We start from the raw sequence: 15,890 nt of genomic DNA, 5'->3' as shown, positions 1-15,890 counted from the left end.
AGACAGTACTAAATTTAAATATTCTTTCTGTTTTTCATTTAAGTAATTTATTTTGTATGTCTTCCTTCCAGTTGATTCAGAAAGGCACCAAGTTAGTTTTGGAGCAAGTTGTGACATCCATTGCATCAGTTGCGGATACTGCAGAAGAAAAATTTGTCCCCTACTATGATTTATTTATGCCATCACTGAAGCATATTGTTGAGAATGCAGTCCAAAAGGAACTCAGACTTCTGAGAGGAAAAACTATTGAATGCATTAGCCTCATTGGTCTGGCTGTTGGGAAGGAAAAGGTAAGTGATTTGTATTATGTTAATTTTATTGTATGTAATTTGGCTATGGACTAAGGGTACCAGAGGGGTTTTTTTTCCTTCTGATAAATGGTTTTCTGTACTTGTTTTTTATCTTCATCTTATTCTCCTTTTACATAATTCCTATTTTATATAAATAAATTGTTGCCTTCATTCTTTTTTTATTGTTAATGTTAAGCTTTCTTCTTAACTCAGGTGTGCTCTTGATACCTTCCCCTTTCCCTATCACACATACAGTCTATCTCATGTGAGGCATGTGGAGTTCACTATCCACATGTTTAGTTCCATTTAAACATGTGGTTGGAAACATGCCAGTTGCTGTCCTGTCAATCCAAAAAGCACCAATGCCATTAAGAGGGAAATCTATGCATGTTGGTCTTCAGAAAATAATTAGCAAGGACCATTGACCAGTGTGTTTCTTCTCAGCCAACATCTGAGTTGTCCAAACTAATCCAAAAGAAGTTGCTCTGCCAACTACTCACCTGTTGCCCCCTCCACAACCAGCATCAGTATTATCTTTTAAACTGTTCTCTGTGGGACACTGAGAACCTAACCAGTGAAATATTTGTATGTCCCATATCCTATATCTGGCTTTCAAACTTTCTGTTGGAGCACCACCTGATTATACAGTGGAGATTGCCAGACTGCACAGAGAGTTGAATGAAAATCATATACAAAATAAAATCTTATGAATTCTATGGAGCAATCCAAAATTCTTTCTGGATTTGAACTAAATTTTACTGCTTGAAAAATGTAAGCTGTAGACCCAAACCAAATGCCATCAGAAATTCTTTATATTGCAATTCACTTTGACCTTCAGTGGAAAATATATTTCTCTAGAAAGAGCACTAAGTCTGTTGTGATTTACGTGGGAATTTTTCAATATGATAGTTTTATCTATGGGGTTAAGACCCATGTGGAAAATATAGTAGTTTTTTTTTTTAAGTTTTGTTACAGGAGGAAAAAACTTAGCGACAAGTGCCTCTCTGATCTGATAAACACTAGTAATATTGATGTTGCTCTTCCCACATATTCTTCCCCTAGTTCATGCAGGATGCATCAGATGTGATGCAGCTGTTGCTGAAAACCCAGACAGACTTCAGTGACATGGAAGATGATGATCCGCAGGTAAGCAGTCTTCACACAGTCTTGATCTATTTATGGGTAGTGGATAGCACTTTATCCACTAAGTAAATGTACTTTTTAAAAAAGGTTAAATGTACTTTTTTTAAAAGATTAGTGATAGGTTTCTTGAGATACTATTGACCCCTGGTTTCAGAGACATTCTTCACTATATTTCTTTCTACTTCTTGAGCCATTTTTTCTTAGTCAGCAGTAGGGTACTCCTACTTTCTCTGATTCTCAAGTTCTTATGCTCTTGAGGGCTCTGTCTTAGGCTGTCTTCTCTCTCTCACTTCCCTGGAGCAGTGTCATGCACAGTCGTGGCTTCAGGTTTCCTTTGTATGCTTGTGCCTTGGAGATCTTTCCCCAGAATTTTTTTTTTTTTTTTTTTTTTTTTTTAATACTTTATTCCCCATTCTTTCTATTTATTTATTTATTTATTTTGTCTTTTTGTGACCGGCCGCACCACGCTCAGCCAGCGAGCGAACTGGCCATCCCTATATAGGATCCGAACCCGCGGCGGGAGCACTGCCGCGCTCCCAGCGCCGCACTCTCCCGAGTGCGCCACAGGGTCGGCCCTTTCCCCAGAATTTAAGATTCCTTTATCCAACCATTTACTAAACATCTCCATTTGAGTATATCCTGGCCCTTTGAATGCTGCATGGCTTCCCTTCCATGTCAAAAGAGAGAAATACAGAAACCCAGCAGTCTCAAAATATGCTACGCTCTCCTCTCTGCCTTACAAACATTCCATTAGCTTAGAAAGAACACCACCACCAGCCCCCAAACGCACGCATGCACGTGCGCGCGCGCGCGCACACACACACACACACACACACACACACACACACACACACACACACACACACAGCTAACTCTTCATAGTTCTCATCCTTTGCAAGACTTCCTAATTTGTTCAGAGTCTCTGATATAGTAACATTGTAAATATCATAATCTGAATGGTATTCACAATGCCTAACATATATAAGGCGTTCAGTAAATAATTGTTGAATTAAATTTTAACTTTACACAGCTACCCTCTAATTGTTTCCAATAGATTAAATAGGAAAACATACCATTTTCCAAAAACTCTTTTTTTTTTTTTTTTGCTTTCTTTGCAAAACGGTATCTAGATATACATGTATCTTTGTATGTGCAGAGATAAAAAGGCAGGGATACTTAGGAAACTACTAACAGTGAGGAAGACTGAGGGAAATTATAAGGAGGGTGGTAAGGACCATGCTTGTTGTCCACCATTCTATCAACATATAGTAGCCTGCCTGCATGTGGAAAATACCCCATACGTATTTGTGGAAGGAATGCACTTTAGTTTTACAGTTAAAATTATTTTTTAATAAGAGATGGGGCATGTATCTCTGCATGCACGATGGATAAATGGATAGGCAGAGCAATAGATAGATATTGGGGGTAAAAATCACTTTCAGAGTTAACAGCTGAGAGAAAGGGATGTTTTGTTTCTTAGGTTTTAATAAGTGTTTAATGAGTAGAGCAACAGGTAGTAGGGATACAAAGTCACATAAAATACGTTTTTGCCTTTCATAAATTAGTGTCTAGGAGTTGACATGTTTGGTTTCATTTAGGTGATTCAGATGCTAAAGAGAGAAAAACACTATATGATTGCTTCTTCAAAGTAGGATAAAATAGATAAAGGTTCTGGTCTTTCTCTTTTGCCTCGCCTAATGTTCGTATCCCAGTGTAGAAAGTTAACAAGGATTTCATTATGGATTCTGAGCATTTTAAGTATGTGCATACTTCAAAAATACATGGAAAGTTGGAATTAAAATACAATACAAATCTTCCCATGAACAGTTTGAAGACCCCTCATATATGACTTTAGAAAGTGCATGCATTGCTTAAAGTGCTATGAATATATCAACAAAGCATTGTTTCTATGAAATACGGAGATGGCTATTAATTATGTCTTACCCATTGTTTAAAATCTATTTTAACTTAAAATTTTTTCCCAGATCTCTTATATGATCTCGGCATGGGCCAGAATGTGCAAAATCCTTGGAAAAGAATTTCAGCAATACCTTCCAGTGGTTATGGGGCCTTTAATGAAGACAGCTTCAATAAAGCCTGAAGTAGCCCTCTTAGATAGTAAGTGTCTTCACAAGGACATATCAGTTGTAATATTTCTGTCTTTGTTATTATATTTTGTATGCATTTGTTTTCTTCTCCATTAACAGCCCAAGACATGGAGAGTATGAGTGATGATGATGGTTGGGAATTTGTGAACCTTGGAGATCAGCAGAGTTTTGGTATTAAAACTGCAGGACTGGAAGAAAAATCAACTGCTTGTCAGATGTTGGTAAGTGATCATTTTTACTAAACTTTATATTCTCTGATAATACATTTATATATATTGTATAGGAGTGCATTTAACAGCTGCTGAAGAGCCAGGAATAATATTCCTTAAAAAATAAAATGTAGGAACCATTTGACCCAACATTTCCACTTCTGGATATCCATCCAAAAGAAATCATATGAATTAAAACCTTTTATTACCAGTACTGGGGGTTTTTTGGTTTTTGTTTGTTGATTTGGGCAGCTTGCCAGTACAGGGATCAAATCCTGGACCTTGGTGTTATCAGCACCATGCTCTAACCAACTGAGCTAACCCGCCGGCCTTCAGTGCTGTTTTTAACAACAACAACAACAAAAAAAACCTGAATGCCCATTAGGAAGATAATAAATTACTTTGCCTTAATACACCTGTTACAAAGGGAAGAATGAGGGAAGGATTTTTGTCTGCCTGTGCTTACTGTATAGTAGGTGGCCAAGGAATAATTTTTGAGTGATTGAACAGGAATGTGCACATGGTATTAAAAGTGAAACAAAACTGGTCTGATTTCAGTTGTTAAAAAAGTAAACATGGTAGGAAAATCAAAATGTTAAGTGATTATTCCTGAAGTATTATTGGGTGTGGGAGTATGTGTGTGTTTTAATTTCCCTTTAAGTTTTTGTTTGTTTTCTTTATGAGCATGAGTTAGAGACAAAGAATGATGATACGTTTTTTTAAAGTTAGAATTAAGGAATTATGGTCTATTAGAAATTTAGCGGTTAAGTAAACCTAAGTTTTATTTTGTATTAATAATGTTTCTGTGTTCTCCTTCGTTCATTTAGAAATATATTTCTTGAACATATTCTTATCTTCAGTACTTAATGCCTATAATTTATAAACATTTTGGATTTTTGTGGTGTCTTTTTTTTCTCAGCTAGAGAGCAAATATAAATGTAATATCTTTAAACAAAATTATCCAACCTTTTGATGTAGGGGAGGAGAATGAAGAAATAATTGTTTAAAAGCACTTTTTTTACATTCACTGTTGAAATGATTTTTTTAAAAATACACAATAACATAAGCCTGTTTGCTGTAGTTTTATAATAGGATATGGCTACGATTAACAGAAGTTTTTAGGTTTTTGTATCTTTTAAAATTTTTTATCTCAATTAGGTGATATATATTTTTTTTTTTTTTTTTTTTTTTTTGAAGTATCTTCAGATAGTGACACTTTTGCTAAAATTCTTTCACACAAAGAAAATTTTTTTTTTTTTGACCGGTAAGGGGATCGCAACCCTCAGCACGGTGTGGTCTGCACCACGCTCAGCCAGTGAGCACACCTGCCATCCCTATATAGGATCTGAACCCACGGCCTTGGCGCTACCAGCACCTCACTCTCCCGAATGAGCCACGGGGCCAGCCCACAAAAGAAATTTAAAAAAAAAAAAAAACCGATATGGACTATTCCAGCCTTTGAATGACAGTATATACTACAATCATTTCTTGGCTCCTTCTCATTTTAAAATTATTTTTAGTTAGAAAACTTAATTTGACAGTCCTGAATGCAATTTTAAATGTGGTCCTAATCAAGATACAACATTCTGTGGTCTTTATAATTTTGCTTTTTTTTAATAAATATTAGTACCTAAAAATGAACATTGATCTTCATTTCTTAATACTTTGGTTTCAGGTTTGCTATGCTAAAGAGTTAAAGGAAGGCTTTGTGGAATACACTGAACAGGTTGTCAAACTGATGGTCCCTTTACTGAAATTTTATTTTCACGATGATATCCTACAACTTTTGAATATAAAACATGTCTAGATTTGGTAAGACTATCTTCTTCAATTATGAGACATTGTGTTCACTGAAGTGTACATCATCATTATTGTTTGTGTTTGAACTAACTATAGTTTTAAATTATAAACTTAGTTTTCTGCATATGCTTTTGTTCCATCTTGTACCAAAAACATGAAAAAGGAAATGTTACCTATCCTGTAGTTACCTATCCTCTAATAATAGACATTATTAGCAAATGTTTATAATGTATATAGTTGTAACTTTTCGCAAATATCTTTTGGCAATGTTCAGAAAATAAAATCTTAATAGTTAACTTTCTATAACACAGAGAATCCTACATTTCAAATATGGATAGCACCTTTGGGGAGAAGCATCTCTTGGTAAATATGCATGTTAATGTTTTCCTACTCAAAATAATGACAGTCATAATTAGTACGTATAGGTACATTTTTATGTCTTTACACACACACACACACAATTTCACAGATGGGCAAAATGAGGACAGCTCAGGGAGTGGTAGAGCCCAGACCCAAACACAGATGTGTCTGACTCTTGTTTCAGTTCCTCGTGCAGTATCCTGGAGTGGTTTCCCTTACGGAAGATGGCTTTTGCCCAGCAAAGACTTTCCATGATGCCAGAGTACAAAGCAGAATTGAGGAAGTTATCAAGACCTTATTTTATAAATGGTATTAGATAGAGACAACTTAATCTGTATTAAAAACTGAATAGATTAAGATAATTAAATCAATTAATAAAGACAATCTCTCTGCCACTGTACTCATTCTGGCTCTGTTATAGGTGACAGAAGAGATAGGAGGTGTGTCTTGTGGACGGGGGACTTTTCTGTTTTTATATGCACTTTATATTTAACACAAACTCTTGGATAGCTGTCTTAGATAAACAGAAGTTGCCTAGCACGCCTGTTAATGCAATGAACAGTTTAACATTTAAGTAAGCAAAATGCTAGTAAAATCTTTTGAGGTTCCTTAGTGATTACATTTCCTTAACAATAAAACGTGTTCGAGTGGCAGCAGCAGAATCCATGCCTCTTCTCCTGGAGTGTGCAAGAGTCCGTGGTCCTGAATATCTCACACAGATGTGGCATTTTATGTGTGATGCTCTAATCAAGGCCATTGGCACAGAACCAGATTCAGATGTCCTCTCAGAAATAATGCATTCTTTTGCAAAGGTGAGTATTATTTTCTTAAAGAATATGTGTAAGGTTATGTGTTCATTTATTAGTCTTGGGAAATAAGGGGGGAAGTTTTATTTATATGCTATAGCATAAATTTTTTACTGAAAATGTTCAAATTTTTTTTTTAATATTTTGGGGTTGACATTTTTGCTTAAGAGTAGGCATTGAAGAAAGGGTGAATTTGCTGTGGAAGGGCATGGTTGGTGGAGGGAATGATACAAGCAAAGGCATGGAAGCATGCATTCTTTGGAAAAATAGAAGAAATTCTGAATACTCTTATATTCCAGTCTTGATTTGTTTCTACCATCGTGTACATAATAATCCACTTGCAGAAACATGAGTACCATACCAGTTCATGTCTAGTTTCTGTCCTATTCACTCTCCAGAGTTCTTTGTTTTTCCCCATTGCCCCATCTCTTATTTGTGCTGTTGAAATAACCTCATTCAGTCTACTCCAGAAGTCGTCCTTCTCCTTTGTTTTCCTCCCAGTTCGCTCTTTATTGAGTCACTTCCCTTCACATGCTCACAGTGTCACCCCCATTGTGCATAACTCCATAGCTTCCTCCAAGTTTGATTTAGAGGTTCTTCAGCATCATTACTTGTCCTTATTTACATTCCTGCAATTCAGAATTTCTTCTGTTTTTCCAAAGAATCTGTGCTTCCATGACTTTGCCCATATCATTTCCTCCATCTGTAATGCCCTTCCAGGGTAAATTTACCCTTTTTTCAATTTTTTCTTTGTACATTGTATGTAGAGAGTATGTAAGTAGTAATTGTGCTTCTTAGGAGCTGGTTTACGTCTGTTCCAGTCTTTAAATCCTCAGTACCTATCATAATGCCCGCATGTAAGGTATGCTCAGTAAATGCTTAAAATAAAAATATTTTTTCTAACTCCTCTCTTTAAAATGCTGTCATTCTAACAAACACAACAAATCAAGTATATCTATTCATTTAATCATTAATTTTCCAGGATATTGAATTGTGTTCATTTTTCTCGGGCTTCCATGTGATTCCTAGTGAAGTTTAACTTTTGACCGTAAACACCCTTAAATCTTATGGGTTGCTTTCTTTCCTCATCCTCCTTAGTGCATTGAAGTAATGGGAGATGGATGCCTTAATAATGAACACTTTGAAGAACTGGGAGGTATATTGAAAGCAAAACTAGAAGAACATTTTAAAAATCAAGAATTGCGGCAGGGTAAGTTTTCCATGCTTTTATTTCTGAATGTAATCCTTGACCATTTGGCAGTCATTTAAAAGCATTTATTTGGGTGTGTTTTAGTTAAAAGACAAGATGAAGACTATGATGAACAGGTGGAAGAGTCACTACAAGATGAGGTAAATTATTCCCTTTGGAACTTAATTTACATGACCATATTCATCTGACTTTCTGATGTAATTATCTATTAATCTTTAACAGAAGACTCTGATGTATTTCATTTATTAGTTTACAGAATAAGTAATTTGAAATTAACTGATTTGTCTTTTGGGTGCTGTTTGCGCATTTCATTGAAGTACCTCACGCACCAAAACACTTTGGAGTTTACCTAGTATTTTCTTGTATATATTGCTCACAACAACCATTTGTATTTGGTGGTGCTTTCATCATTTTAGGGATGAATGACCTCAAACTCCAGTGTTAAATGATTGCCCAGAGTCACACTGACGGCCTGGGTCCTTTTTCATCATGTTGCTCAGTTCTCTCAGACCACGTGGCACCATCATATTTTGACTGTGTGCTGAACATTGTGGTATGTGGCCACCCAGTGGGCCAGTACTAACATGTGCAGGTCATTCCAGTTCCCTGCAGGTTGCTCGCATGCTGGTAGCCCAAGATGCTGCCAGTGATGAGACCACAAACTCCCCACCTTGCTACTCCAAAATGAGGAACATTCTGCCAAAAACAAAATATAATAATAGTAAAATAAAAATGCTTCTGTTTCAGAGTGTAGAAACTGGGGACAATTTTAAGTATGTTCCAAGGAAAATCTTTGCAGTAAGTGCAGTACTTGACATACACCTTTCTCTTTCCATAAGCAGGTAGGAGAGAAGACATGACCCCCCTGGTGTTTAGGTTGCTTCAGTCTCTAGACTCTTGATGTGCCCTTAAGACAAGGATGAGAAATTTGATTTTCTGTATTTCTTAGATTTTTATAAATGTTACTGTCAATAATCAGATACTTTTTAATCCATATGTATATGTGTGTGTGTGTTTTTTTTTTTTTTTTTAGGATGATAGTGATGTTTATATTCTGACCAAAGTGTCAGATATTTTACACGCAATATTTAGTAGCTACAAGGAAAAGGTGTTACCGTGGTTTGAACAGCTGCTTCCATTGATTGTCAACCTAATTGTAAGTGTTACTTCTCTAAAAGTTGTTTAGGATAGTTGACCTGGAATTCTTTTGTCACAACATATAAAATCTTATGCTTCAGTTAAAATGGGTCTCATTAATTATGGTTTCCACTGCATATCTTTAATTTTATCACGTTAACAATGGTTCTGGATATTTCCTCAACATATGCTAGAAGATTGCTAGTTAGTTTTTCATAGGCCAATTTAGTTATAACATAATCAAGGACATACAAGTGACTTTTCATTATTTCAGATTATCTGTACTCTGCTAAATTAACAAATGGAAACAGAATGACTACATTTTTTTCAGTGGACCATAGACAAGTCAGTTATGATCCTTGTTATGCTGTTACAACCAGCAATCATGGATTATGGATAATGGGCTTATACAAGGGTATACCAAAAGTTCATGAAAAAATAGAATTAAAACGTGGTATGAATCTTAATGTTTTATAGACTATATTTTAGAGCAGTTTTAGGTTCACAACTAAATTTAAGCACACAGGATTAGCCTGTTGAATCAGTGCTATAAAGTTAAGATCCTAATGTCTTTTATCATTGTATTTTTAAAATATAGCATTATCATTGTCTTTTTATAAAGTAAATCTAAATTACTGCTGTTGTCAGTTCTCGGTAGATGGTAGTGTCAGATTGTGGAGTTCTGTAACAAATCACACAAGCCTTTTAAACCTGTTTCATTAAATCTGTATATTAAATTGAATGTTGTTAGTCACAAGAAGTGGTTGTTACTGTGTTTTCTTTTCTTCATTGTTCATATCAAGAATATCAATGTAAGCAGATAGTCTAATGTAAATATTCATTCCTTTACATTTCTTATGTACACCAATATTTAAAGCTTAAAAGACAATCTTTTTTGTAGTGTCCTCATAGACCATGGCCAGACAGACAATGGGGATTGTGCATCTTTGATGATGTCATAGAACATTGTAGTCCAGCCTCATTTAAATATGGAGAATATTTCTTAAGGCCAATGCTCCAATATGTATGTGACAACAGCCCAGAAGTCCGGCAAGCAGCTGCATATGGTCTGGGAGTTATGGCACAGTATGGTGGAGATAACTATCGCCGTTTTTGTACAGGTACTTTTGTTTATTCTGTTACATGCATTTCATTCCAGACATCCATCCCTTTTATCTCTACCTCATTCTCTTTACACAACCACGAACATTATATGCCTATTCCTGCTTTATTCTTGTCCCCCTTTTCAAACACCTCGTCTGTAGCACTTAGGAATTTATCAGCTTTATTCTCATGGAAGTGGAAATGAAATCTGAGTGGAATCAAAGTCCTCTCCTCCTTCCCAGCTGTCCAGGGTACATTTTGTTTGGGGGATATAACACAGCCTTAGCATAGGACTTTTAAAACTTACTGGGGAATACACCTAAGCAGCTTTTAAAGCTTAATTACCCTCGGATGATTAGCACTGTAAATCTGGAAGCCACTAATCTCTTGGAGTCTCCGAGTTAGTAATGTACTAGTGCTTCTGTCCATGCTGGGGCAGTCCTTCTTCCCTTTGTCACCATTCTGTGATGATGTAGCAGAGAGATAAAACTTTCCTTACACTGTAACATGTCTTCACCATAATCGATACTTGGACCAAAGATAAAAACAGTTATATTCACTTGCATGAAACTGTGAGGTTTTAACTGACTTTTTTTCAAATGCTTATTATAGAAGCACTTCCACTGCTAGTAAGAGTAATTCAGTCTGCAGATTCTAAGACCAAAGAAAATGTCAATGCCACAGAGAACTGCATCTCAGCAGTAGGGAAAATTATGAAGTTCAAGCCTGACTGTGTAAATGTTGAAGAAGTCCTACCACACTGGTTGTCTTGGCTGCCACTACATGAAGATAAAGAAGAAGCTGTTCAGACTTTCAATTATCTGTGTGACCTGATTGAAAGGTAAGAAAGCAGACTGACCTTATTTCCTTCCCCTTCACAAAAGAACATGCTCCCTTGCATTTTCCCCCAATGTCAGTCTTTTAAGGTTTAACCCCACAGTCTCTGCACAGCCCTCAACTGTATAGATTTCTAATAATGCTGTCTTTATAAATTATTCTAAGAAACCTTATCACAGTTAAGATTGCCTTTAATAAGATCTAACTTTGTTATTCATATGAAATTAAATTCAACAGGTGAGGCACTTTACAAAATGTTTTAAGGTTATCATCTAGTGTTCTGTTGCCCACCAGTTTAATTATAGAATGAGATTGAAATACATTGTTAGTAACATTTGACCCTCTAGAATTCTGGTGTTTTTCTTTGAATTCAAGAATCAGTGATATAATGGAAGTATACCAGACAGGCCATAAGACCTGGCTCTCAGCTCTTGCATTATTGATGCTATTTTATGTCCAAGAGTATATCTGAGAGTTGCAACACCATGGAGGCTATCGAAACTATCAAATCAAAGGCATGTTCTTTGATGTCTGGTTTTCTAAGTCCAGGTTCCCCTAAGTACTAGTCAGATCTGGACTCTGTCAGTATTAATTACTGTTTTTTAGTTCATGAATAAATCCAAAGGCTACAACCACTGGAGTTTGTAGCAGTAAGCCAGCAGGCATATTCCATTCATGCCTGTTTAAGCTCAGGTTCACTAAATATTGTGTTTGAACCTTCCCACTGAGAACATCATTAAGGAATATAACTGACATCCTGTTGGCTACACGCTCATTATCTGCTTTAGCACCTGAAATGACCAGACCTCAGTCATGCTATTTGATCATCTCCCTTGGAAATGACTGCTCTGAAATTCTCTTAATGACAAAGACTAAAATTCTACTGTTATGTTCCTTTGCATTAAACTTACCTAGAGTTTATTTCCCAGCTTACTCTTGAAATGCCCATATAATTTTTTTGAAACTTCAGGTTTGTTTTAGAAACCATTTTACAGTAGCAAAATAAAATTCATGTTAAGCAACTATTATTAGTAGTAATATCTCGTTTTTTAAAAAATATGTCACAGATTATCTATAAAGTTCTTAGAGCAATCTGTTGTTTGGCTCTTAAACAGTCTTGAGAGATGAGCCTAGTATTTTTTCTATTGTACATGGGAAGAAACTGGAAAACTAACATGTAAAATTAGCTGGTTTTCTTCCTACTTAATTTGAAAGCAGCTGATTTTAGTGAACGCATAATCATTTTATAAAGACCTTAGAATGGAATTTTGTGGTGGGAGAAGGGTGTAGTAGAGTGTGAGAGCCTGAATGATTCCTCCTTGTAAACTTACTTATAAAGCTTTTCTTCTCTTTCGTCAGTAATCACCCAATTGTTCTTGGTCCAAACAATACCAATCTGCCCAAAATATTCAGTATAATTGCAGAAGGAGAAATGCATGAGGCAATTAAACATGAAGATCCTTGTGCCAAACGCCTGGCCAATGTAGTTCGCCAAGTACAGGTAAGCTGATTTGGTTGAATTGGGGAAAGGGAAATAAAACCTTTTTTTTTTTAAATATCCTATATTAGAAGAAACTAAAAAATCTAATGAGCTAAGGAAATTTTCTTTTTATGTTTCCTCGTCTCCAATCCTCAAATGGATTATATTTAATATAATCTATCCATATATTCTCATTATTTATTAGAACTAGAACCTTTATCTTAAATTTGAGACTTTTTGAGCTTTCCAGTTGGTGCTTAGCACATGTTCATTTATATAGTAGTTTTTCTGCGTATCTGAAGAAAAAAGATGAGATTTAGTAATAAGGTGTCAATTACCAAAAAGTTGTAAATGATTTTTACTTCCTAAATTCATATGGTATATAGGTTACTTTAAGGTTTCATCTTCATAGTGTGGCTCTTTCAATGTAAAAATGAAGAAAACTTACTGTAAATGAAATGAACTTTAAAGAAATGAACAGATTTCTTGCTTTTACAATGATATTCATCAAACTAAGCTACATAGAGAGAAGGTATTTTGGCGTGTTACAATCTACCTATGATGATTATTAAAATCCTTCCAAATGATCATTTTACCATATCTAAATCCATGAAAATGTCTTTTTCCGTAGACTTCTGGAGGACTGTGGACTGAATGCATATCACAGCTCAGTCCTGAGCAGCAGGCAGCCATACAGGAGCTCCTGAACTCTGCTTGAAGGGCCTTAATATCACCCACCAGAAAACTAACTCCAAATAAACGTTTACCCTTTTGTTTAGGTTTCTTTGTTTTGTTTTTGAGCAAAAGAGAACGGTAGTGTCTTGTGTAGGCCATTCTTCTGGAGATCCACAGGCAGGAAGAGCAGCACTGTGTTGCGGAATGGAGTTCAGTGGATTTCCAGCAGACCACTGAAGGAGTTCCCTGTAAGCCCTACGGTAGCACTGAAGAGTATTTTTCTATTGGGATAACCCACCCGTGTGAAGGGGAAAGGGAAATAAAATAAATTTTTCTCATTACACATAAGGAAGTTTAAGGAAAGACAGCTTTAAGATCAATTACTCATCGTAGATGCGTGTTAAAACAAATTGTATTTAACACCTAGTATTCATTCTGTTAATTGGAGTGTGAGTCTTTTTGTAGGGTAGAAAGAAATCTTCTACTCAGCAAACCATAGATCCAAAAGTTGAAAAAAACTGATGACAAACAAGCATGAAGATGTCATATTTGATGTCACTTTCAGTTCTTTTTCCCCAAAAGGCTTATGCAGTGACTCAGTTTGGAAGCTTTCCAGCTTCCAGCCCTTGAATGTGAAGTGTCATTGGCATGTCTGGCAGTAGTCTCTCATTCACTCCTCAATAAACAACATTGAAATACAAAAGAAGCTTGTGTAAAATTTAAGTACTTTCTGGCTTTGATTCATTTAATGTTTTTAATATAAGAATGACCTAATATTTTTTTAAAGTAATAATTATGGCTCTGAATGTTTTTTCCTCTGATATTTTCCTTGTGCAATTCAAACTTAAAAGCATCTAGATTTTACCATCTTCCACTTTAAGCTAAGTTATGATGCATCTACTTCATTCACAATTGGTGTCCTTTTTAAGGTTTGCAAATTTTAACCAGTGGTTTCTTAAAACTAAGATTGTTCTGATTAGATGAAAAAGATTTGGCTAAGTATTTTTATTGCAAATTGTAATCACTACAAAGCCACACACAACTTTTGAACTTTTAATTTTACAACAAGTATTATGGCTAAAATTATTTACTGAAAATTTCAGTAAAATGTGTGAATGTTTTTTTCTTTATGTGTTAACCTCATAGCAGTAAATGACTTGCTGTTATTTCTTTAAATAATTTTCCTAAGAGATCTTAGTAGATTTCTGTTGAAAATTCAGTGTTAACATTTTTATAGTTTGTAATAAATTTAACCATGATATAAAAACGAATTTTATGCATAGATCAGAATTTAAAATTAAAGGTTTTTTCTTTAAATGATTTGCATTACTTTATTAAAACTAAATCTGAAATGGAATCAAAAATAGAATGGACTGTATATAGATGATTCACTTGCTAGCAAATACCCTTCAAATATATTTCCAGTTTACAGTCCAACACCGTTGGCCTGGAGGCTTCAGTATCTGACAGAACACATTGAATGACTTCAGCAGCACGGTCATATTCAGTGGGTAACTATGGGACTCTTGTAATGTGCGTGTTATTATTTGGAGCTGCTTTATATCCTGTATTCCTATGAGAGAAAAAAATGGGAATTGGAGTGAAAATGTGTAAAGAGAACCCCTTTCTACTTTCTTATAGAATAGAATCTGAAAAGTCAATTCATGTACTGATACCAATCAACTGGAGCAATGCAGATTTTGTTTCTCATTTAAATTATCACTGCACTTGGAGAAGAGGAACATGTTAAAAACATGGCACACCTGCCTAAGGCCAGATGGTAGTGTGGCCAGAAGATGCTAGGATTTTTGGAGAACCTAGCATTTACATGGCACTATGTGCTGAACACTTTAGCAAGAACCTCCTACCTTCTAGTTTAAACACTAATGGGACGGTTGGAAGATGTCCCGGTAGCAAAGGTCTAAGATCCCTGAAAAAAGTACTCGAGTGGATGCACGTCAGTCAAGCGCAAACACTACATTCTTCTTGACCCAAGTAGAAGAGCAAATCCTGAAATCCAGGGCTCAGAACTAACTATAAGATGATGTTTTATGAACTAACAGTTCTTTGAAATTAGCTGGAGAAACATTTTCAGTACCTCATTCTGTTTATGCAAGATGAAAATTCATGTTTTTTTCCCTTGACTTTTGTATCAAATTTAGTGACCTTGCATGTCATAATTAATGGTACATTTATGAATCCAAGCTATTTCTGGAGGGGAAAAAATTGTGTGGCTCTTACATTTTCTGGGACTTTTGTAAGTTACATTCACAAGTGTTAGGAACTTTGAGTATAACTCAGTTTGGAGTATTTTTTTAATGCTGTAAGTTTAAAGAAAAGTAAAATTGTTTTAAAGCCAATTTGACACCTCTAATGAGAGATAACTTTATCATAATTCTGGAGTTGTAACTTGACTAATAGAATCATCAGTAAATACAGAAGCAAATAAAAACATTCTTGAGGCACCTGGTCTCATAATAATGAGGATGCACATTACTGTCTTTTAATATAAGCATTATATACAAATATACGTGTTATATTTTTATGATCTACTGCCTATTTGGAGTTATGAATAGGTCATTCGAAAGGCTAAGGAGCTAGCTAAATGTTTAACTTAATTAGTATTGTTACATTCTGCCTAGGAGTATTGTTCCATCAAACAATTTTCCGTTTCATCTTGTCTCATAGAAATTACTTTGCTTCTCTTCTTTGCCACAAAGGTATAATAGCC

The 15,890-nt window shown here is 35.3% G+C and overlaps 1 protein-coding gene across 1 annotated transcript in view; it reads left to right on the top strand.

Annotated features, from left to right (window-relative positions):
• Positions 1-13,262, top strand: part of IPO5 (importin 5) — a 37,667-nt gene extending 24,405 nt beyond the window's left edge. The window contains exons 14-26 of the mRNA XM_063101877.1: positions 72-290; positions 1,353-1,436; positions 3,419-3,551; positions 3,641-3,762; positions 5,426-5,522; positions 6,550-6,722; positions 7,815-7,926; positions 8,011-8,066; positions 8,960-9,082; positions 9,965-10,184; positions 10,780-11,008; positions 12,364-12,505; positions 13,116-13,262. Coding sequence (XP_062957947.1) covers positions 72-290; positions 1,353-1,436; positions 3,419-3,551; positions 3,641-3,762; positions 5,426-5,522; positions 6,550-6,722; positions 7,815-7,926; positions 8,011-8,066; positions 8,960-9,082; positions 9,965-10,184; positions 10,780-11,008; positions 12,364-12,505; positions 13,116-13,202 — 1,797 coding nt within the window. The 3' untranslated portion in view covers positions 13,203-13,262. The remainder of the gene's footprint in view (positions 1-71; positions 291-1,352; positions 1,437-3,418; positions 3,552-3,640; positions 3,763-5,425; positions 5,523-6,549; positions 6,723-7,814; positions 7,927-8,010; positions 8,067-8,959; positions 9,083-9,964; positions 10,185-10,779; positions 11,009-12,363; positions 12,506-13,115) is intronic.
• The last annotated feature ends 2,628 nt before the right edge of the window (positions 13,263-15,890 follow it).

This window comes from Cynocephalus volans, chromosome 7 (genome assembly GCF_027409185.1).
Source record: "Cynocephalus volans isolate mCynVol1 chromosome 7, mCynVol1.pri, whole genome shotgun sequence".
NCBI classification, from domain to species: domain Eukaryota; kingdom Metazoa; phylum Chordata; class Mammalia; order Dermoptera; family Cynocephalidae; genus Cynocephalus; species Cynocephalus volans.
The sequence above is the reverse complement of the archived record's forward strand: the minus strand, read 5'-3'. Positions and strand labels throughout refer to the sequence as shown.